The sequence below is a fragment of the Podarcis vaucheri genome (genome assembly GCF_965113315.1).
Source record: "Podarcis vaucheri genome assembly, chromosome: 4".
NCBI classification, from domain to species: domain Eukaryota; kingdom Metazoa; phylum Chordata; class Lepidosauria; order Squamata; family Lacertidae; genus Podarcis; species Podarcis vaucheri.
Window position 1 is genome coordinate 15315442 of NC_138762.1, and position 22024 is coordinate 15337465.

The following is a 22024-nucleotide window of genomic DNA, read 5'->3' on the forward strand; positions in this document are numbered from 1 at the left end:
CTCTGCCAGATTTGGGGGGGAAACTCAACCCATGCTTCTTATAGCTGCTATTAGGCAAGAGGTTCCATGTTCAATCTCTGGTACCCCCAGGTAGAGAGCCTTACTCCCAGGTAAGTGAGCACAGGACTGCAGCCAGTGTGGTGTAGTGGCTAAGAGCGGTAGTCTTGTAATCTGGGGAACCGGGTTCGCGTCTCCGCTCCTCCACATGCAGCTGCTGGGTGACCTTGGGCTAGTCACACTTCTCTGAAGTCTCTCAGCCCCACTCACCTCACAGAGTGTTTGTTGTGGGGGAGGAAGGGAAAGGAGAATGTTAGCCGCTTTGAGACTCCTTAAAGGGAGTGAAAGGCGAGATATCAAATCCAAACTCTTCTTCTAAGATTCCAAGCAGGCAGAGCTCCTTGCCCCTCCCCAGTCCTCGGAAAACCAAAGCAAACTACAGAGAGATGTAAAGATGGTAGGATAAATTATGCAAAGCAAGAGAAGCAGTAGTTTCTGTGCAATTTTGTCCTTGGTGAGTTGGTGGTGGTTGGGTGGGGTGAACATCCTCCATCCTCTAACCAGAGAAAGGCTACCTGCCAGTTTTATTACGTGGTGAGGAATACAGAGCTATTGGTGTTGGAGAAGGGATTGCGAGAGCATCGTGCACGAGGCCATGTGAGATCAAGGTGAATTGAAAGAGGGAAAGTGATGGCAACTCCACAAGCAATAATAAGGATACAGTAGGGGGATGGCCCCCATTTCATTTCAGGCTGGAAGCAGAAACATTGGCTGCATTGAAAGCAACTACCCTTTCCTACTCTACCTCCTCTGCAATACGCTAGTGTATAAAGCCCTAAATCACTTAGGCCCCAAATATCCGTGAGACCACCTCCTTCCCCAGAGACCACCTCCTTCCTTTTGGGTGTTGCGATCAGCAGAAGAGGTCCTCTTGGCAGTTCCAACACCGTTAGAAGCCTGGGGTGGTGTTAGCCCAGGAGAGGGCCTTCTCTGTGGTAGCCCCTAAGTTGGGGAACTCTCTCCTCAAAGAGGTGCACCTGGGACCTTCATTGCACAAATTTCATAGTATGCAGAAGGCGCACCCTTTCATCCTGATCTTTGAGATGTATATGTTTGAACCCACTCTAGTTGCATTTGCAATTTCTTTTAAACTGTTTTTAATGGTGACTTGTCCTGGGACCTTCTAACCACTGTCAACCATCTGCTATTGCAAAAAAATGTAAGGCATGCTATCATATTGCAGGTTTCTCTGCCACCCACAGAGTTCTTCGGGGTGAGCAACCTTATCTTACGTGCATCCTTCCTAATGCTTAGCTCCGACCACAGCCCCTTGCCTAGCGCTCTCGCCTCCCATCTTGCTTACTTGTCTAGATCGCTGGATTTGGTCTCGTAGCTTTTGAGGACGCGGAGAACTTGAACGTCTTGGCTCAGGAAGCAAGGAGGGAGCAGGCCGTGGATTCCCAGTTGAAGCCTCTCTTCGAGGGTAAAGGCCATTCCCTAGGAAGGAAGAGAGGATGTGTTGAAGCAGTTCTGGAATAGAGAGGCTCTCTTAACAGAGAGGAAGTATTATTAGATTTCCACTTTGGTGGACTCTCTTTGGGATACGCCACAAAGAAGAAGAACTTATCGGGAGGCATTTTGAGTCCTCCACCTCTCTTGCATTCTCACAACCACCCTGTGAGGTGAGTGAAGCCGAGGCTGAGGCCAGCAGGTGAGTTTCAGGGCTCTGCAGAGAACTGAGCCAGCCTAAACTCTATGCCAGGGATGGAGCAACTCTGGACTACAACTCCCATCATCCCTGACCACTGGCCGTGCCAGCTGGGGGCTGATGGGAGTTGGAGTGCAACAAAACCTGGGGGGTGGTCACAGCTACCTCACTCTTGACACAGGGTGCTTCCAAACAACCTTTTTATTGAACGTTCACTCTGCTTTAGCTGTAGGGAGATCAAAGGACATTGGACTCAGCTGTACGGCTGCAAATAAATTGTTTTAAGCGTGTTTTAAGTGCAAGATACAATGTGAAACTAGATGGCCTTATGGAAAATTCAATGTCTTTTTAAAAAACACTTTTAAAAAAGCATTTTCATGGCGGTTTTTATATGCGTCTAGATTCCACCATTGACTACTGAACGAGTGCACATTCTGATTTGTTTCCAATGCATAGCCCTGCCCCACACTTTCTAATGCATTTCTCCATTACTTTCCTTACAGCAGAAAGTCCGACTTTTCGGGAAAGGAGATTTGTTGCGAATGAGCACCCAATCATCAATGGTTGTGCAATTCACTAGGGATAGCTCAGTTGGTAGAGCATGAGTCTCTTAATCTCAGGGTTGTGGGTTCAAGCCCCACGCCGGGCAAAAGATTCCTGCATAACACGGGTTGGACCACATGACCTTTGTGGTACCTTCCAACTCTACAATTCTATGATTTTAAACTGAATTTGCCAGTATGTCCTATTTTAAAATCTTACCCAAAACCAACATCACCCTGGAAGTGCTCACATGCTTCAAAATGGTTCATATCCCTGTTCAGCCATGAATCTCACTGGCTGAGGCCCAGGTTTTTTTTAAGGATTTTGCTTCATGTGGTCAATCATTCCTGTTTTTATTTGTTTACAATAAATAAAAGCTCAGTTTCTACATGTCTTCTCTAAGTAAAACTTAGCAGGCTGCCATTCAATAGGTCTGCTTTTGAGAAGAACTAACATCTGCTACAAATCCAGTGTTTCGCAAGAAACAAGAGGAATTAATCATAAACAACACGATAGAGCTTGCTACGCTTCTGAGTGCTATGCAATAAATTTGTTATCACAGCATGCTAGGGTTATAAATCAGGTTGTAGAGAGATACACATGATTCTACATCGTTTTCTGATATTACCCTCAAACTCAGGCAAATAGGGATTGCAATAGATTCCCTTCTTCTATTCGATGAGTCACAAATCATCTCTCTCATCAAGCAGAGGCTGCTAGGTCATGAAATCCAAAAACTACCAGACTTTTGTATGTTAATCTCCCTGCTTAGAATTGCAGCCCCACCATGGAGTAATGCCTAATTACTTTTATAATTTAGATACTCCATCACAGAGCTTTTATGCTAGCTTGTCTAAATGCATTCCCCTCATCTGTATTGTTTGGAAGGTTTCAAAAAATTCCCTTCCAGAACAGATTTTCTGTTCCTGTAATAAGAAATCACCAGATACAATGCATCACATAATTTTGGATTGCTGTCACCCATCGCAGAGATCTCCCAGTGACTCCCTTACAGCTCAAAATATCGATTTACAAAGAGTCTGTACCAAAATTGTTTCGGGGTACAGTTGTACCTCGGGTTACAGACGCTTCAGGTTACAGACACTTCAGGTTACCAACTCCGCTAACCCAGAAATAGTACCTCAGGTTAAGAACTTTGCTTCAGGATGAAAACAGAAAATGTGCTCCAGTGGCATGGTGGCAGCAGGAGGCCCCATTAGCTAAAGTGGTGCTTCAGGTTAAGAACAGTTTCAGGTTAAGAACAGACCTCCAGAATGAATTAAGTACTTAACCCGAGGTACCACTGTACTTAGCCAAGCTCTTTAAAGCTAAATCTAAAGTTGCCCGATTTATTCAATGGTGGCTATTTACCGGTAGTCTTTTATATATTGTATGGATTATCAATGTATTTGGATGACTTTGTATGATTTTACTGTTTTAACTTATGCCAATAAAGGCTAGTAGTAGTGGTATAAATCAGTTACAGATAGGTAGTCGTGTTATACATGACTAAGCCATTTTTACCTTCTCACCCCTTGCCTTTTCCTGTAAGACCTATTGCAGTCGTTAAGAGTCGTCAACAGCCTCATCTCAGCTATCTGCCAATCTCCCATTCCCACCACCCTTCTGAGTAATACCCCTCCCCACCTTCTCACTATATAGAAGGATCTGGCAACTTCTGTTTCAGTGTATCTGAAGAAGTGTGCATGCACACGAAAGCTCATACCAAGAACTAACTTAGTTGGTCTTTAAGGTGCTACTGGAAGGAATTTCTTTATTTTGGTATAAATCAGTTTGTCAATCAGGTTTGCAGTGGCTTAACATCTTTGACCTGCTTAGTGCTTTTTTCCTTTAAAAAAATGTTTAGGGGTACTCTCATTTTCCTACTCGTATTGAAATACTGCCCCTCAACGAGGCCAAACTTAGATTCACAAAATGTTTAGGAGTGTGCAAACCCCTGCGTCCCCCCAGAAAAAAAGCACTGGACCTGCTAATATTATTATAAGAGAGAGAGAGAGAAAGAGAGCTTCTTCAGGCTCAGGGAAAGGATGGGATTCTTCCTGCTCAAACACTTGAGGGCCGGAAACCCCTCCACCATGACATCACCCTCTTCTCCGACACCTTGGCCAGGGACAGTCCAGCTTCCCAGGCCAAATAATCCTCACAGGGCTGAAGAGGCAGGTTACGCCAGAAGCCTCAGTGATAAACCACAGAAGCCTCTCTGGGGGCATTTTTTCTTTCAGGGCCAAGAGGAATTTCAGCCAGCTGGAAGGGAATCCCAAGAAGAAAAATGGCCAGTCTCTCCCTCAGGCATGCATCCCGTTGCTGGAGCAGAGAGAGGTCCCAAAGGCTTCTGTATCATCCAAGATGCCTTTGTGTACATTAGAGAGAGCCATTCTCTGTTTATTCCATGAGAGCACAGCCCCATTTTGGGTGTTGTGATATCGCGCAATTTCATGCCACGATTCCCACCCTCTCCAAAAGTGGGCTGCGATCTCGCGTAGCATTCGAAAACATGCATTTTGGGGTGCCGTACCCCAAAAAAACCCGTTGGTTTTTTTTTAGGGGGGAACCACAGCACGACATTGTGTGAGATCATGACACCCAAAATGGCCACCATGCCCTCGTGAGAAAAAGCGGGAAGATGGCGTCTTGGAAAAATAGCGTCCTGGTTTTTCCCTTAGACGTGTCGGAGGGTATGATACACCTCTCTCTATCCTCCACGCAGGCAAGCACGAGGCCTTATCAGAGTTCAAGGGAACATTTCGGCTAGGTAAAATCACTCCAAGATGGTAGGAAGCACAGCCAGCAAAGGAGGAGAAGACATGGGACCCGGACAGAGTCCCAAGGAAGGAGAAGGCGATCAGCTGCTACTAGCCAAGATGGATGTGCTTTGCCTCCAGTCAAAGGCAGAAATGCTTCTGAATACCAGTTGCTGGAAACCACAGGGCGGGAGAGTGCTTTGCTGGCAGATTTCAGCTGCACACAAACTTCCTCTGAGCCAGCACGTGCTACAGAGATGACTAAACAGATCGGGATGGGTGTGCCAAAAATAATATTGTTTTCATTTAAGTTATTGCTTTGGAATATTGAGAAATGAAGCATACACTTTTTTTTTAGAAGAACCCATTTGAAAAGGTTTCCAGGAGGTGGTGTGACTCATGGCTTCCACATAACAACAAACAATTCGAGTGTCTTGAGCAGCACGTGGGTAACCTATCAGGCTGAACCCGAGAAAAATATTTTTATTCAAGTATTGGCTTTGATTTATGTTCCATGGCAACCATCGCAGACGATTTGCAACACTGTGGTTTTTTTTAAAAAACTCAGAACCTGTGTGTCTTCCCTGAAGAAACCCTTATTTGAAACTCTGGTGAGCGGCTGCCAGTCAGTGCAGACAATATTGAGATAGGCGTGTTGAATGGTCTCTTTAAATCTGAAGGTTCATTATTGTTCCACAAGATGTGTATTTCTTTAAAGGCCAGAGCAAATAACGTGACCTAGTTTTACAGCTGTGAAGCAGTACAGTGGTACCTCAGGTTCAGGTTCAGGTTACAGACTGTTACAGACTCAGCTAACCCAGAAATAATACCTCGGGTTAAGTACTTTGCTTCAGGATGAGAACAGAAATTGTGCTCCGGCGGCGCAGCAGCAGCAGCAGCAGCAGCAGGAGGCCCCATTAGCTAAAGTGGTGCTTCAGGTTGAGAACAGTTTCAGGTTAAGAACGGACCTCCAGAACGAATTCAGTACTTAACCCGAGTTACCACTGTATAGCAGGTGCTGTTAAGTTGTGGTAATTAAGCTGTTGGGTATGGTATATAAAGAGCAGCATGTAGCTCTCTCAGTACCCTGGTGGATGGGTCATGCTTATTGATATATTGTAATTTAGTGTAAAAGGAGTTTTTGTTTTTGTTATTAAAACCTAGCAAAAGTTACTTTTGCATTTCTTGAAATGTGTGGTCTCCCTAGCACGCCTTCTGCAGCGCAATTAATCTGCAAAATAGCCAACAAGGCGGACCAAGGGCAGATTCCTATGTTCCTATGGGGATTTCAGTGCCTTACTTTCTAACTGGAGGCAGATGCCACGCAGCTCCCAGCAACTGCCAGCCACTGCTAGATTTGGGTGGACAAGCAGCATGCAAGGCATCACATACCTCGGGCATTTAGCCAAAAAGAAAAACCTCGAGAGGCCAATGGGAGCTAGTGCCACATGCTTCCTCCACTACTGGAGGCCATATGACTCCTAGGCTGGGAATCACAAATGCAGAAAGCAATGGCATGTGGTCAGTGGACTAGGGACTGGGCTATTCCCCTAAATGTTTCCAGTAAAATAGAGTAAAGGTAAAGGGAACTCTGACCATTAGGTCCAGTCACGGACGACTCTGGGGTTGCGGCGCTCATCTTGCTTTATTGGCCGAGGGAGCCGGCGTACAGCTTCCAGGTCATGTGGCCAGCATGACTAAGCCACTTCTGGCGAACCAGAGCAGCCCACGGAAACGCCGTTTACCTTCCCGCCAGAGCGGTACCTATTTATCTATTTGCACTTTGACGTGCTTTTGAACTGCTAGGTTGGCAGGAGCAGGGACCGAGCAACGGGAGCTAACCCCGTCGCGGGGATTCGAACTGCCAACCTTCTGATCGGCAAGCCCTAAGCTCTGTGGTTTTACCCACAGCGCCACCTGTAAATTAGAACATTAAAGTATTAAAGCCTGGCACCTCCTTCCCAAAGCGCAGGAAGCTTCTGCCCGACTTAGGGAAGGAGGCATGATGCTCCATCGAGGTCCAAGTGTCTTTCATTAATTTCCCAAATGCTGCCCGACTGGGAGAGACCCTAGTCTGAAACCATGGAGAGCTGCTGCCAGCCAAGGTATTTAACATGATGAGCTGATGGTCTGACCTGGTTGGAAGCAGCTTTGCATGTTCCTGTGCTAACCACTCAGCAAACAAAAGCCCTCGCACCTCAAGCAGAATATTTCCTGGCCCTACTGTTTGAGATTCCTCGGCTGGAGATTGTTTCATTCCCAGCAGGCAAATCCTATTTAACGTCTACGATCTACCAATCTGAGGCCCTGGAGCCAGGACGACTGCCGAGGCCGAAGGGAAATATCATAAATGGCAAGGTGGCCAAAAGGAGTGGGTTTTCCTGTGGCGATTTCCTGGCGAAGCATTTTAAATTCCGCAAATGCCGACACGAAATGTTCTGTGCGTCAGAAGAGGAGCGGAGCCAAGCCTGAGAGGTGAACTTTGCTCCCTTTTGACCTTGCGCTCCAAACAGATAACTCGGCAAGAGTCCAGATAATGTGCCTCAACCAACTATGGGTGATGCCAGCCGCGTGAAGGAAGGAGGGGAAATGGTCCCAAACCTATTAAAAATCAACCACGTGGTTCCTAATTAGCTGGTTGATGTCAGAAGCTGCAAAAGAAGAAGCTAGAGAGACGTTTATCTTCCTCTCGCATAATAAAGGAAGCAATTTTCTACCAGGCCAGGCCCATTGGCCCATCTACTTCAGTATTGTCTACACTGACTGGCAGCTGCCCTCTGGGGTTTTAGGGATGTCAGGGATTGAACCTCAAACCTCCTGCATGCAAAACAGATGCTCTAACCACTGAGTTACGGCCCTTCCCAAAGACTAGAACCCAGGGCCCGTCAACAAAGCTGAATTTTGGAAACTTTGGGACAGGAGAAAGGGGCACAGCCAAATTGGCTTTATGGAGGGGCTTGGATGAACTCATGGAGAATAAAGCAATGTGGAGGCTCTATGGGGCTAATTCAAGGCATGTTGGAAGTAGACTAGTAGCTGCCGATAACCTTTCCTTTCGAAACAGGCTTTTATTGGTTTTTGAACAAATACAAATATAAGAACCATTAAACACTTATCGAGCAGTACATCTAATGGTGTTTGTTCTATCCATTGACTCTAGACATATGTTCAATGTTCAACCATATTACCTAACATAACCTCCCCGCTGCAAATATTGAGCGGTTGTTGTATATTGGTCTTGATTTTGTTCATTCACATAGTTAAAGTTGGAAGGTATCTTTTTTCAAAAATTTTTTTTACTCATTTTTCTTTTTCATTCATTACATACATCTCAAAGTCTTAACATTTACTATGTATTCCTTCCTCCCTCCCCTCCAGGGCTTCCCCCAACTTCCGCTTCTGGTTTGTTTCTCTTTTCAACCACTTTGCTACCTCGTAACAGAAAAAGTTGTTAACAACGTAACATCAAACTTAACATTAACAACATAACATCAAACATAAAAATACAAGTAAATACACCATAATATTTCTCTAGCTTCTAAACATTTTCTAATACTAATAGTGTGAATGTTTATTTAAATCCTGCCATCAAGTCTATCAACCTTCTTTGTTTCTGCAAGTATAATTGAAATATACTCGGAGTCTAGAGTGGATTTCATGCTCTTTATTCAGCTCATAGTGGTGAGGAGGAATGAAAGTTTCCCCAAAGTATCTGCTTTATATACATTATTTACACAATGGGCTGCACGTGATTGGCTAATTCCGGAATTCTCCTGTAGGCCAATCAGGTTGTGGATTCACTTCCATCTGGAGCTGGATTGGGTGGCTACTGCAGACCAATCATACTTCTGCATTGTTCTAGGACCAATCAGAATGCTGCATTCTGAATCCTATTGTTCTAGGACCTGCTGCATTTTGGATCCTATTCAACTCAGTACATAACAATAATATAAATGGTTCCCATTTTTTTTCAAAGTCGCTGTTGTCTTTTTCTCTTAGTCTGACAGACTAAGAGAAAGTTGGAAGGTGTCTTTATTCGTTATGCCTTCAATTGCCCTCCTGTTCCTGGTGAGATGATCGGACATTGTGCCATCCCATATAGTATTTTCCCATATGTTCATGAAAGGGTATCTGGACCACTCCCCCCCCCTTAAAGCCATCTCTGCTCGCTCAAAGTCAGTCTCTGATAACCTCCACAGAGGGGTCTATGCCTGCTGGTCTATGACTGTAAAAAAGATTTGGATTGTATAAACTCAGTTAATTTGTTTATTCCACTTTAAAAACCATCTGCATTGGGCCTTTGGCCTGATCCAGCGGGACTTTTCTTACGAATTGAGCTATCTCAAATCGCCTCAGCTGGTGAACTTTATATTTCCGAGGCTTAACTAACAAGACTACAGGGCGGCTTTCCTCAGCCCACGTGAAAGCATCTCCTTAGAGATGGGGGCATCCACTGATTATTGTGCCTCCTCCCTCAACCTGCCCCAAATCTTCACTTTTGGCTTTTTCGAAGGCTGACAAAAGGCCCAGTGTCCTCCTGCCTGTTTAAAGAGAACAGGCAAATGTATTCCAGGTCGGTCTCAGCGACAAAGAGAGATCCTTCTGTGTTTCTCCCGATGCCTGCCAAATTACATGAAAAGTTAGTTGCGGGAAAAAATTCCCTTTTTTAAAATACACAATGCGATTCTTTCAGTGACGTTCTTATTGAGGACTCCCTTTCTTCTTCTTCCTCAAGACTCTTCGTTTCCAGTTAAGCCACCAAAGAAATGGAGGGATAATGACCTTTCTATAGGCCTTTTGCCTGTGTCTCGGACATAAATTAAAGCACGTTGTTCATTTGGCGCCTCAGAAACGACAACTGGCTTTTCTCTCCATTTAACCAGGCCTCTGCACATAGGCGAAACATATGGTACCAAAGGCTGATCTTATTCACACATGGGAGCGGTGAACCCTTTTGTGTTCACTTGGACCACAAAATGGCCACACTCCAAAGCAGGCCATTCGCTAAGGACCCCGCTGCTTGATTCATTCTGTAAACCGAGACTTCTGTTTGATAAAGGAGGCTCGAAAGAAAGGAAAGGAAAGGAAAGGAAGAGAGAGAGAGAGAGAGAGAGAGCAGAAAGCAGCTAATGGCATCTTCTCCTACAGCATACAAAATATTAAGGGCTGAAAGGTAACTCTGTTCTGGAAAAATCCTCGATATTTGCAGATATAGAATCCGGAACGGCAAGGATCATTCGGTTTCTGAATTAAGGGTTATCTCTGTTATCAGTTAAGTCAGTTAAACCAGGGTGGTGGAGGTGTTGCTCAGCAACCAGGCAGAGTGTCATGATCTTTACTGAGGTAACTCGTGCTCTGACTGGCTATGCAGTTCTGAGGGAGTTTTCCTCTGTACGTTTGGTCGGCTGTTCCCCCTCCTATGTAGAAGGCCGGACCCATGCGAAAGAGAAGAACTCTCTGCTCCTTTCTTCTCAAATTATGCATGGGTTTTTTATTCAGTTTGCTCTGTAAAGTGCACCAGATTCAAATAAGGAGCTCTAGCACAATGGAGCTTTTGCCCCTCTTTATCCCCCCCCATTGCCTCCTCTAGACTGGCTGGGGGGTGGGTTTCAGGAGAAGCCTCTAAATAAACAGCATGAGTGGGGAAGAGAGGGGAGGTGGTTCCATGAAAAAAGCCGAAATGCTGGTGCTGATCGCAACATTGAATTCTTCCCAGTGTTATCAGGACTTTCCCCTCTGTACTCTGCATTATTTAATTGACTTTGTTGACAAGCCAATGAATTTGAATTGTGGGAGAATCAGGGTGGCCCCAAATAAGGACCGTTTCACGCGGTGCATAGTTAAAATGTGCAATTTGCTACCACAAGATGTGATGATGGCTGTCACCTTAGACTGCTATAAAAGGAGATACAAAAAAATTGTGGGGGAAAGAGCTTTCCACAGCTGCTACCCACCATGGTTATATACCGTCTCCAGGATCAGAGTTTGTACGTCTCTGAATACTATTTCTCTGAATACTATTATTTCTCTGTGGCGAGGGAGTTTCACAACATAGAGGCCACCACAGATAATGCCCTTTTCTGGGCCACTGCCACCCTAACTTCTGAGGGCAGTGGAAAAGCCAACAGGGTCCTCTCTGCTGATCTTAACACCCAAGGGGGTCTTGCAGGAAGTGGCTTTTCAGGTATTAGGGACCTGAGTTGTTCAGGACATGAAACGTGAGCCCCTTGAATTGGGCCAGGAAACAACGGGCTAACCTTCGGGGAGCAATAGTGGAAGAGGGCTAGTGGCCTAAGCCCTGCCTCCCCTAAGCCTCTGCTTCGGCACTGTGGGGGAAGAGGAAGCTGAAGAAGAATAGCTCTCAGTCTGATCCAAAAGTGTGTGGAGCATGCTTAATGACTAGCAAAGGCCTTTCTTACTGCTGCAGAGACTGCTCAGGGATAGCTCAGTTGGAAGAGCATGAGATTCTTCATCTCAGGGTTGTGGGTTTGAATCCCACACTGGACAAAAGATTCCTGTATTGCAGGGGGTTGGACTAGATGACCCTCATGGTCCCTTTCCAACCCTACAGTTATTTGATTCTTGTGCTCCATAAATTGGCCTAAAGAAAAGAAGCTCTGGTACAAAATAACACACACACACACACACACAGTCTTTTAGAAGGAGTGGTGAGCCCATTGAACAAACAAACGAAAACCACAGTTGGAAAGGGTGGGGAAGGCGCGTCAGGAGAGGGGCATACAAAAGCAGTACAACGTGTTGATCATCACAAAAATGTTCCCACATACTAAGCGGGAAAAGACGATTAAAAATAAAATTGGCATGCAAAAGGGATGGGCTACCAACTGTGAGCAGCACATCATAAAAAGCATTGTTAGGCAGCAGTTCACAGGTCCGCAAACACGAGGCATCTGCATCCTGGAAAGCGTTGGCCAAACATCTGCAAATAAAGCAGTCTTGAGGGTTACAGGAGGATTTGAAATCAGGATCCGCTGTGGCCCCACTCCACAACCATCAGACCTCACCCCATGGCCTGCTGCTAGTCTGGCCCCATCAAGAGGACTGGAACATTTAAAATAGGGAACAGACATCATATTGGTTTCTCTGGCTTATATTGTGCTTGCATTCTTATCGGCGCAGGGCTGATAGAAACATTGGGGATATGCGTGAGAAAGATTGGGGCGATGGAATGGGAGGGAAAGGTTAAACACACCCTCCCCAAGAGACAGAGCTCAGATCAGAACCAGAGCATTTCCCCACAACAGGGTTGTGCTGCTTTTAGAGTTAACAACAAGACAGAGGACATGAGATGCGACTACTCACCATAGTCTATTACAGACCTCAGCAAACCTGAGTTATTCAATTGGGCTAGCTAGGTAATCAGTGCAGGTCTTTCAAGTTGGGCTCATTTCCTTAACTTAGATGAGATTTTACATCTTTCCCCTACCACCCTAAAGGGGCCACTTCTAGTCTCTGCTTCACTTAACCCTCTTTTCCACCCGCACCCCATGAAATCTGGAAAATAACGCGTTTGATTTCCTTTTTATATTTCACCAGGGGGAAAAGAAAAGAAACATCGTTCATTTTCTTCTCCGTATATCTGGCATGTCTGCTGCATGACTCAGGCATGGAAGCGCTCTATAAATGAACTCCTCCTCTGTTCGAAATGTTAATATTTTCCGACATCTTTATTCATTACGCTGCTCCCTTTCGCCCTCCTCCACACACACACACACACAGGATTTTCCATTTTCATCCCAACACTGAACAGTTTGTCTTGCCACCTGGGAAACAGACCACAACAACCCACAATGCCCTAGTCATTCAGCTTTCGTTCCATACCGTTGTCAGGTTACAGGACAAATAATCCCTTACTGGCACTTACTCTTTTTGCAACACTGGGCAGCGAGAGGAAGCCACCTTGGGCAGCAGATGCCCTTAAATTGTTGCTGCTGTGTGTGTGGCATGCAACCTGCCTTGTCCTTGTCCCCCTGCCCTATAAGCTAGCCTGCTGCCCTCAGGTGTGGTAGAGGAAACTTCTCTTTGGCCAGGGTTCAAGGAAGATGCCACCGCCAATCTGCTCAGCTTCTGCACATGGGCTAGAGGGCGTTCTGGCTGCCTTCTTTTCCTTTGCCTCAGGGAGCAAAGCATATAGGACCAACCCTGTCCCAGTCAGGGCTCATCTCAAGGGCTGTCGCATGGAATAATAATAATAATAATAATAATAATAATAATAATAATTTATTTATTTATTTGTATCCCACCCTCCCCAGCTGAAGCCAGGCTCAGAGCAGCTAACAACAATAAAAGTGACACAACATTCTAAAATTAGTTCAAAATCAAATTAATGGCAACCATTGGGCTAGAGTTCTGTGAGGATTACCAAAGGAGGGGGTCAGGCTGTGCCTTGGCCAAAGGCCTGGCGGAACAGCTGTGTCTTGCAGGCCCTGCAGAAAGATGTCAAGTCCCGCAGGGCCCTAGTCTCTTGTGACAGAGCGTTCCACCAGATCGGGGCCACAGCCGAAAAAGTCCTGGCTCTGGTTGAGGCCAGCCTAACCTCCCTGTGGCCTGGGACCTCCAAGATGTTTTTGTTTGAAGACTGTAAGGTCCTCCGTGGGACATACCAGGAGAAGCGGCCCCATAGGTATGAGGGTCCTAGGAAGAGGGAGCAAGCTTGTTTTCTCCTGCTCCTGACTCGAACCAGTGGCTTCAAATTACAAGGAAGGAGATTTCAACTAAACATAAGGAAGAACTTTCTGACAGTAAGAGCTGTTCAACATTGGAACGGGCCCCCTTGGGAGATTGTAGACTCTCCTTCTTTGGAGGATTTTAAGCAGAGGTTGAGTAGTCATAGATGCTTTCGTTGAGATTCCTGAATTGCAGGGGTTGGACTAGATGACCCTTGGGTCCCTCCAAACTCAACAATTCTACGATTGTATAAATCTAAGTCTTTACATGTAAAGCTATATACACCAGGGGTGGCTGACTTTATGCCCTCCAGATGCTGTTGGAGCGCCAGCTTCCATCCACCAGTATGGCCAATGGCTAAAGATGATGGGAGTTGTGGTCCTGTAATAGCTGCAAGGCCACAGGTTTGCCACCCCTTGTAGATATGAAGGCTGGCAACATCAACCCTGCCGTGTGGGAATCCCATGCAGACAACCACAGTGCCCACATGCCTTCATCTTCCCCAGCTGCAACAAAACATGTCTCTCCCACATCAGTCTCTACAGTCACAGCAGGTGCTGAAACTCTCCAATGGTTTGACTTCACCTCCAAAGGCGCTCTTCTCCACTGTCTCCCGAAACAGATGGATGCCAACCATTCCCTGATGTACAAAGCTGTCTTATACAGTATACATTGGGAGCTGACTTCTTCTGAGTCAGACCATTAGTGCATTGAGCTCAGTACTGTCTACACTGACTGGCAGAGGCTCTCTAAGGTTTCAGGCAGCCCTAGCTGGAGATCCCAGGGATTAAACGTGGGACTTGCTCAAAAGTCTGCTGTGCTATAAAGCTAAAGGAGGAAAACTTCAGGGCAGAGAAAGATTTGGCACATGTAGACCTGGAGCTTGCATCCTGCGCGTTGAAAACCCAGGTCAGAGGATAAACATTGGCTGTAATTAGGAAGTCAAACCAGATCCTGATTGTTAATGGACTTGCTGGCTGTCCGGGTTAATTTCAAAGCATTCCTGCTTGCTTCTCCCAGGGGATGTCTGAGTTTGGATCTAACATAGCTGATGAAAAATGACAGGAAATGTTTCCTTGGGGTGGATCTACTCGTAGGAAATATGTTATTAGTGCAGCCTGCTGCCACCAACACTGGGAAACGCAAAACTAGGCCCCTGAGGCTCCCAGCGCTGCAATAAAAATTGTTCACGTGCAGCTTCAACTGTGAAAAAGAAGTGAATTATCTGGGTGTTGTTCATCTTGTTTGCAAATTTTGACAAGGAAATCAAACATGTTCAGGCGTCACCTGCCATTGTAAAAGAGGGCTGGTATTGGAAGCACAGCTGGCATCTTTAACAGGGAGCCAAGGCAAAGAATACTGATTTAGGGGAGGGGAAAACAATGCTGTTTTAACACTGTCTAGGAAGTTAAAAATGCGTTTGAGTCAGTGCATAACGACCTCATCGCCAATCAGTAACCCTATATTGTAAACAGGGAGGGTGTGTATTCAACATCCTGGAAACACACAAGATTATAGCACTTCTGACACTGATGTAAAGTACATTTTTCTCTCTCTCCTCCCCTGCACACTTGAAAAGATGCAAGTGCACACAAGACTGATGTTCCATTGGAAATAACCCAATATGGGTGTTATGTACTGAGTTGAATAGGATCCAAACTGTAGCAGTCTGATTGGTCCTAGAACAATAGGATCCAGAATGCAGCAGTCTGATTGGTCCTAGAACAATGCAGCAGTATGATTGGTTGGCAGGAACCACCCAATCCTGCTCCAGATAGAAGTGAATCCACAACCTGATTGGCTTACAGTAGAATTCCAGAATTAGCCAATCATGTGCAGCCCATTGTGTAAATAATGTATATAAAGCAGATACTGTGAGGGGACTTTCATTCATTCCTCCTCACCACTATGAGCTGAATAAAGAGCATGAAATCACTTTGCGACTCTGAGTATATTTCAATGGGCCTTCTAGGAGGTTGTTTTCCATTTGTAGAAATTCTTCCTTCTTTGGCGATCACTCGTAGCCGAGTAAGACTGTCTTCCAGAAACACGGTTTTAACAATGAATCCGTAACTGTGGAGGCCGATTCTGGAACCACACGTCCTTCCACAGTGGGGGCATTGGTTCCCAGGCGGGAGTTGATCACGGTGAGGGTTTGCCAAGCGTGCCTTCCTCTTAGCACGTTTCTCCCTTGTGTTCTGAGTTCAAGTGTCTTCAAAGCCCATGACACCTTTGGTAAGAGGCTGTTCTCCAACTGGAGCGATCGCAGGCCATTTATGGAACACCATCCTTGTGAGGTGTTTCTGTCTCCCTTGTTATTGACTTTCAGGAGAATTCTATTTTTTCAAAATTCTGTTTACTCAGGTATTTTGATAGATACTGGCCACATCAGCTGGGAAATGAGTAACTGTGAGGGCATGCGGTTGCTTATAAACATGTTTTTTTTTAAAAGATGTTCTAAAGTGTTAGAAATCTTTTTAGATCCTTAAAAAAATATGTTCTGTAATAACGTTTTGATGTTTGCCACCCTGGGCTCCTTTGGGAAGAATGCTAGGCTTGCCATGCATCAGGAAAATTCCCAACATGTCTGGATGTCATGGCAACATGATGGAAAAAGCAGCGGAAACAGCTCCAAAAATCACTATTTGGGGGGGAGCGCAACAATTTTGGTGGTCTCCTAAAGAAAGCTCAGCAACTTTGCGGGTGTCGAGAACTCTACTTTTTAAAATACGGCAACCCTAAGGAATGCAAACTCTGCATCAACAGAAGTCAAGTGTCCAGATCAAGGGAAGTAATAGTACTACTCTAGCACATAGATTTTAGTGTATTTTTCATCTTTGTTGGAAGCCGCCCAGAGTGGCTGGGGAAACCCAGCCAGATGGGCGGGGTACAAATAATAAATTATTATTATTATTATTGGTCAGACCACACCTGGAATACTGTGTCCAATTCTGGGCAAAACAATTTAAGAAGGATGCTGACAAGCTGAAATGTGCGCTGAGGAGGGCAACCAAGATGACCAAGGGTCTGGAAGCCAATAAGAATAAGAATAAGAATAAGAATAAGAATAAGAATAAGAATAAGAATAAGAATACTTGTCATTGTACAACCCGTGTGCAATGAAATTAAACAAGCCTACCCCCACAAACACTCAATCTCTTATTGAACAACACAACACCTCGCAAGTCAATTTCGCTATGTTCTTTTCCGTTCAACAGCCTAGCAGCCCATGGATAGAAGCTATTTTTTTGCCTGTTGGTACGGCTGATTAGGAGGAAGTCTTAGGAGGAAGGGTTGAGGAAGTTAGGTATGTTTAGCCTGGAAAAGAGGAGACTGAGAGGAGATTTGACAGCCATCTTCAAATATCTGAAGGGCTGTCACATGGAAGAGAGAGCAGGCTTGTTTTCTCCTGCTCTAGAGGGTAGGACTTGAACCAATGGCTTCAAGTTACAAGAAAGGAGACTCTGGCTAAACATCAGGAAGAGCTTTCTAACAGTAAGAGTTACTCGACAGTGGGACAGTCTCCCTTGGGACTCTCCTTCCTTGGAGGATATTTAAGCAAAGGTTGAGTGGTCATCTGCCATGGATGCTTTAGCTGAGATTCCTGCATTGCAGACGGTTGGCCTAGATGACTCTTGGGTCCCTTCCAACTCAAAGATTCTATGAAACAATAATGTAGTAGAATGCTTCCTGGACTGAATCTCTTTAGGTTGCAGGTGAAGGAATTGCATTGTTAATGTATTCCCCTTTCTTTCTTTCTTTCTTTCTTTCTTTCTTTCTTTCTTTTTAAAGAACATCCAACTGTGTATGTGTGTGTAAAAAAACCTAGCATGTCAGGCATTAAACTTCATCATCGCTCCGATATGGTAACTTTGTTTAAGAATAAATTTTATTTTATTTGTTTCATTGAAAGCTCATCCATACATGCCACCCTACAATTGAAGCTTCAAGTGGTACAGTCAAAAAAAGTCTATCATGTAAGAGCAATTTGGTTCTATAAAAAGGGCCTACATGAAAACACAAGACTCCATAGGAAAAAAACAACTTATGAACTGCAGTTACACTGAATAGATAAACCAGATGACAAACATTGAGCCAAGAAAAAAATTGCCCAGTTGAAATGAAATTTATTACGGTCCCAGACCAGATTCACAAACCGTACTAAGCGAACATAAAACAAAATAGAATTACGTTTGAATTAACAAATCAATATAACAATAAACAATACGAATATGACAGCCATTAGTGTTGTTAGCCGCCCTGAGCCCGGCTTCGGCTGGGGAGGGCGGGATATAAATAAAAATTTATTATTATTATTAGAAATGTGGTTTAGGTCTTAGTCTCTAAAATATTATCTAGAGTTTGCATCTGAGGCCTTAGTCTTTGTAATAGCACAGCTTGTTCCCTGAGTTTTATGGGAGCCACGCAAAATTTGGCCACCCTTAGCATGATCTCTGGATCCTTATACTCTATCAAGGTATAGAGTATATCAGGGATTTTAAGCATTGAAGTTCAGACCCACTTGGAATTTTCTGTATAACAGGGGTGATAAAGACCGAGCGTATATCCTCATAAAAACGACATCGTAGCAAGACATGAGAGACAGTTTCCACCTCTGTCAGGCCACAGGGGCAGACTTGCTCCGCGTATGGCTTACCCACATATCTGCCCTGCAATAAGGCAGATGGCAGCATGTTGAATCTAGCGCGGGTGAACGACTGTCTATATGAAATTGCCCAGTTGTTTTTAATCACAGGAGAGGGGGGAAGTTGCATCATGTATGTAGCACATGCAATGTGTTCATTTACACAGGAACACTCAATTATGTTTACAACTTCTTTTTTAAATAGACTGCTTTTATTGGGTTGTTAATTCATTTGTATTTTAATTATTTTAAGCTGTAAGCCACCCAGAGCACACAGTTTTAATTTGGCACACACAAAAAGCTTAAACAAAACAAAACAAAACAAAACAAAACAAAACAAAACACAGTGACTGTAAATTTGAAAAGGCATGAGAAAATGTATTAGGATATCCTATGCAGCATAAAAGCTTAGAAGTGAAACCGAGGCTGCTTCTTTTTGCCTTTATAAGACGCTTCATGAAATAAATTCTCCAAATGTTGTACAGTGGTACCTCGGGTTAAGTACTTAATTCATTCCGGAGGTCCGTACTTAATCTGAAACTCTTCTTAACCTGAAGCACCACTTTAGCTAATGGGGCCTCCTGTTGCTGCCGTGCTGCCGGAGCACGATTTCTGTTCTCATCCTGAAGCAAAGTTCTTAACCTGAAGCACTATTTCTGGATTAGCGGAGTCTGTAACCTGAAGCGTATGTAACCTGAAGCGTATGTAACCCAAGGTACCACTGTATTAACACAGTTCTTTGATTTTAACCCCCCCCCCCAATATTTACAGAAATGTAAACAGTATAAAAGCTACATAGCTGACAAAAACCAGGAAACATCTCAAACAAATTCAATTCAATTATAGGGCTATGTACAGTTTAAGAAGGATATTGACAAGCTGGAATGTGTGCAAAGGAGGCCAACTAAGGCAATCAAGGGTCTGGAACCCAAGCCTTATGAAGAACTTATGAAGAATGGTTGAAGCAGCCGGGTATGCTTAGCCTGGAAAAGAGGAGACTGAGAGCTGAGATGATAGATATCTTCAAATACCTAAAGGGATGTCTTGCTTATTGCCTGAACTATATATATATATATATGTGTGTGTGTGTGTGTGTGTGTGTGTGTATGGCTCTCTGCTTTACAGCGAGAGAGGGCTCTCAAACTGGCTGACAGCTAAAATCCACACAAAAGTACAATATAATTAAGGCTATGGTGAGAAGGGGGCAAGTCTCTTCTGGGTAAGACTGCCACAGGGGTTTAAAAAGTATCATTTCAAAATGCTTTCAAAATCTTGATTTCTGCCTAAGAAACAAATGAAGAAGTGTGGTTTGATTTTCTCATACTCTGAAGAATGGCATGGACAGTATTAGTCAGAACAGCCCACTAGCCTCGCTGGAAGCAATTCGGTAAAGGTTACAGTGATGACACCATGGGAAAAGAATTACAAACTTCTTTCAAAAGGAATGCTTCAAACCAGAATGGAGCTGTTTCAGGATCACTAAATGATCCAGTCAGCTGTAATCTTGCTTGGGCATATCACTGAACATCCATGGCTTTGAATGGATATTTAGGAAATGTAATACTTTATGGAGAGACCCTTCTATTAGCAATGTGCAGCAGTAAGGGCTGATTCCTATGTAGCCCAACTGATACCATCTGTACACAAGTGATATATATCAGCTTGAAGAAAATCTAGTTTGTAGAAAGACTACTGAGAAGGAGGCTAGTTCACCAACACAGGTGCCAGATATATGGAGAAACGTGACTCAAAGAAGTAGGAGGCCCAGGGTTCGCTCTGATTGTTTAGAAATACACAATCACTTTGAAGTCCTCTACCCTAGCATGGAAGACGAAGAACAGACTCCATTTGAGGATCTCTCCCTCATTACAGTCGATCAGGTATATGAAGACGAGCAGCAAAGTCAGTCCTCAGGGAATGTGCAGGTGACCTTGGAACAGACAGCTCACGGAAGAACCCCGACCAAACCTAAGAGGAGGTGTGTAGTGGTGATAGGGGATTCCCTACTGAGGGGAACAGAAGCAGTGATCTGTGGGCCTGACAAGATGTCTCGGGAGGTGTGCTGTCTCCCCGGGGCTAAGATCCAAGATGTAACTGAACGACTGCAAGGAATCATAAAACCCACTGACAAATAACCCTTCCTCTTGGTTCATGTGGGAACCAATGACACTGCAAGCAATAGCCTCCAGAAGATCAAAAGAGAGAGGGAAAAATAGTGGAAGTGAACAGCTGGCTTCGCAAAAGGTGTAAACAGGAACGGTTTGGATTCTTAGATCACGGACTGCAGTTTCTTGAAGATGGACTTCTGGCAAGCGATGGGCTGCACCTCACAGCGGTTGGGAGGAATATTTTTGCCAAAAATCTCAGAAACCTCATCAGGAGGGCTTTAAACTGACTAATGGGGGGAGGGAGACAGTGCTCCTGAAGGTAGGAGTCTATCAATTGATGAAGATGATCATCCAAATGTCATAGACCAAATGGAGCAAACAGCACACAGACCTAGTGGTGGGAGGAAAAAATCCTTAAATAAGAGACACGGGGGAATGATTAATGGACTTCAATGTCTGTACACTAATGCGCAAAGCATGGGAAATAAACAAGATGAGCCTGAGCTCTTGGTACAGCAAACTAAATATGACATAATAGGCATCACTGAAACCTGGTGGGATAAGTCCCACGATTGGAATATAATAATGGAGGGATACAATCTATTTCAGAGAAACAGACCAGACAAGAAAGGAGGAGGAATGGCGTTATATGTCAGGGATGTGTATACCTGTGAAGAGATCCAAGATTTAGAACCTCAAAACCAAAGTGAGAGCATTTGGGTCAAAATTAAGGGAGAGAAGAATAACAGAGACCTCATTGTGGGAGTTTACTATAGATCCCCAAGCCAAACGGAGGACATAGATGATGCCTTCCTGGAACAGATGGCCAAGCATGCAAAAGGAAGGGAGATAGTAGTAATGGGGGACTTCAATTACCCGGATATTTGTTGGATGTCAAACTCAGCCAAGAGCATAAGGTCAAACAGATTCCTCACTGGCCTTGCAGACAACTTCATTGTCCAGAAAGTGGGAGAAGCAACAAGAGGAACAGCCATTTTAGATCTGGTCCTAACCAATGTTGATGACCTGGTTAGTGGGGTAGAAGTGGAAGGATCATTAGGCGCGAGTGATCATGCTCTTCTGAAGTTTACTATACAGCGGAAAGGAGCAGCCAAGCATACTAGGACTCAATTTCTTGACTTTAAGAAAGCCGACTTCATAAAACTTAGGGAAGTGCTGGGTGAGATCCCATGGACAGTAATACTAAAAGGAAAGGGAGTTCATGATGGCTGGGGGTTTGTTAAGAGGGAGATAGTAAAAGCACAACTTCAGGCAATACCAATGAGACGGAAACATGGAAGGTGCCTAAAGAAGCCAGGGTCGCTATCTAAAGAACTTTTAACTGAGTTAAGATTTAAAAAGGATGTGTACAAAAAATGGAAAAGGGGGGAAACCACCAAAGAGGAATTCAAACAAATAGCCAGCACGTGTAGACACAAAGTCAGAAAAGCTAAAGCACAGAATGAACTCAGGCTTGCTAGAGAGGTTAAAAGCAACAAAAAAGACTTTTATGGGTATGTTCGTAGCAAAAGGAAGAACAAAGAAACAGTGGGGTCACTCAGAGGAGAAGATG

The 22024-nt window shown here is 44.5% G+C and overlaps 1 protein-coding gene across 1 annotated transcript in view; it reads right to left on the bottom strand.

Annotated features, from left to right (window-relative positions):
* The window catches only part of ME3 (malic enzyme 3), a 93067-nt gene that overhangs the window by 45734 nt on the left and 25309 nt on the right, over positions 1 to 22024 (bottom strand). Inside the window, exon 3 of the mRNA XM_082219349.1 lies at positions 1361 to 1494. Within this exon, the coding sequence (XP_082075475.1) occupies positions 1361 to 1494 (134 nt within the window). The remainder of the gene's footprint in view (positions 1 to 1360; positions 1495 to 22024) is intronic.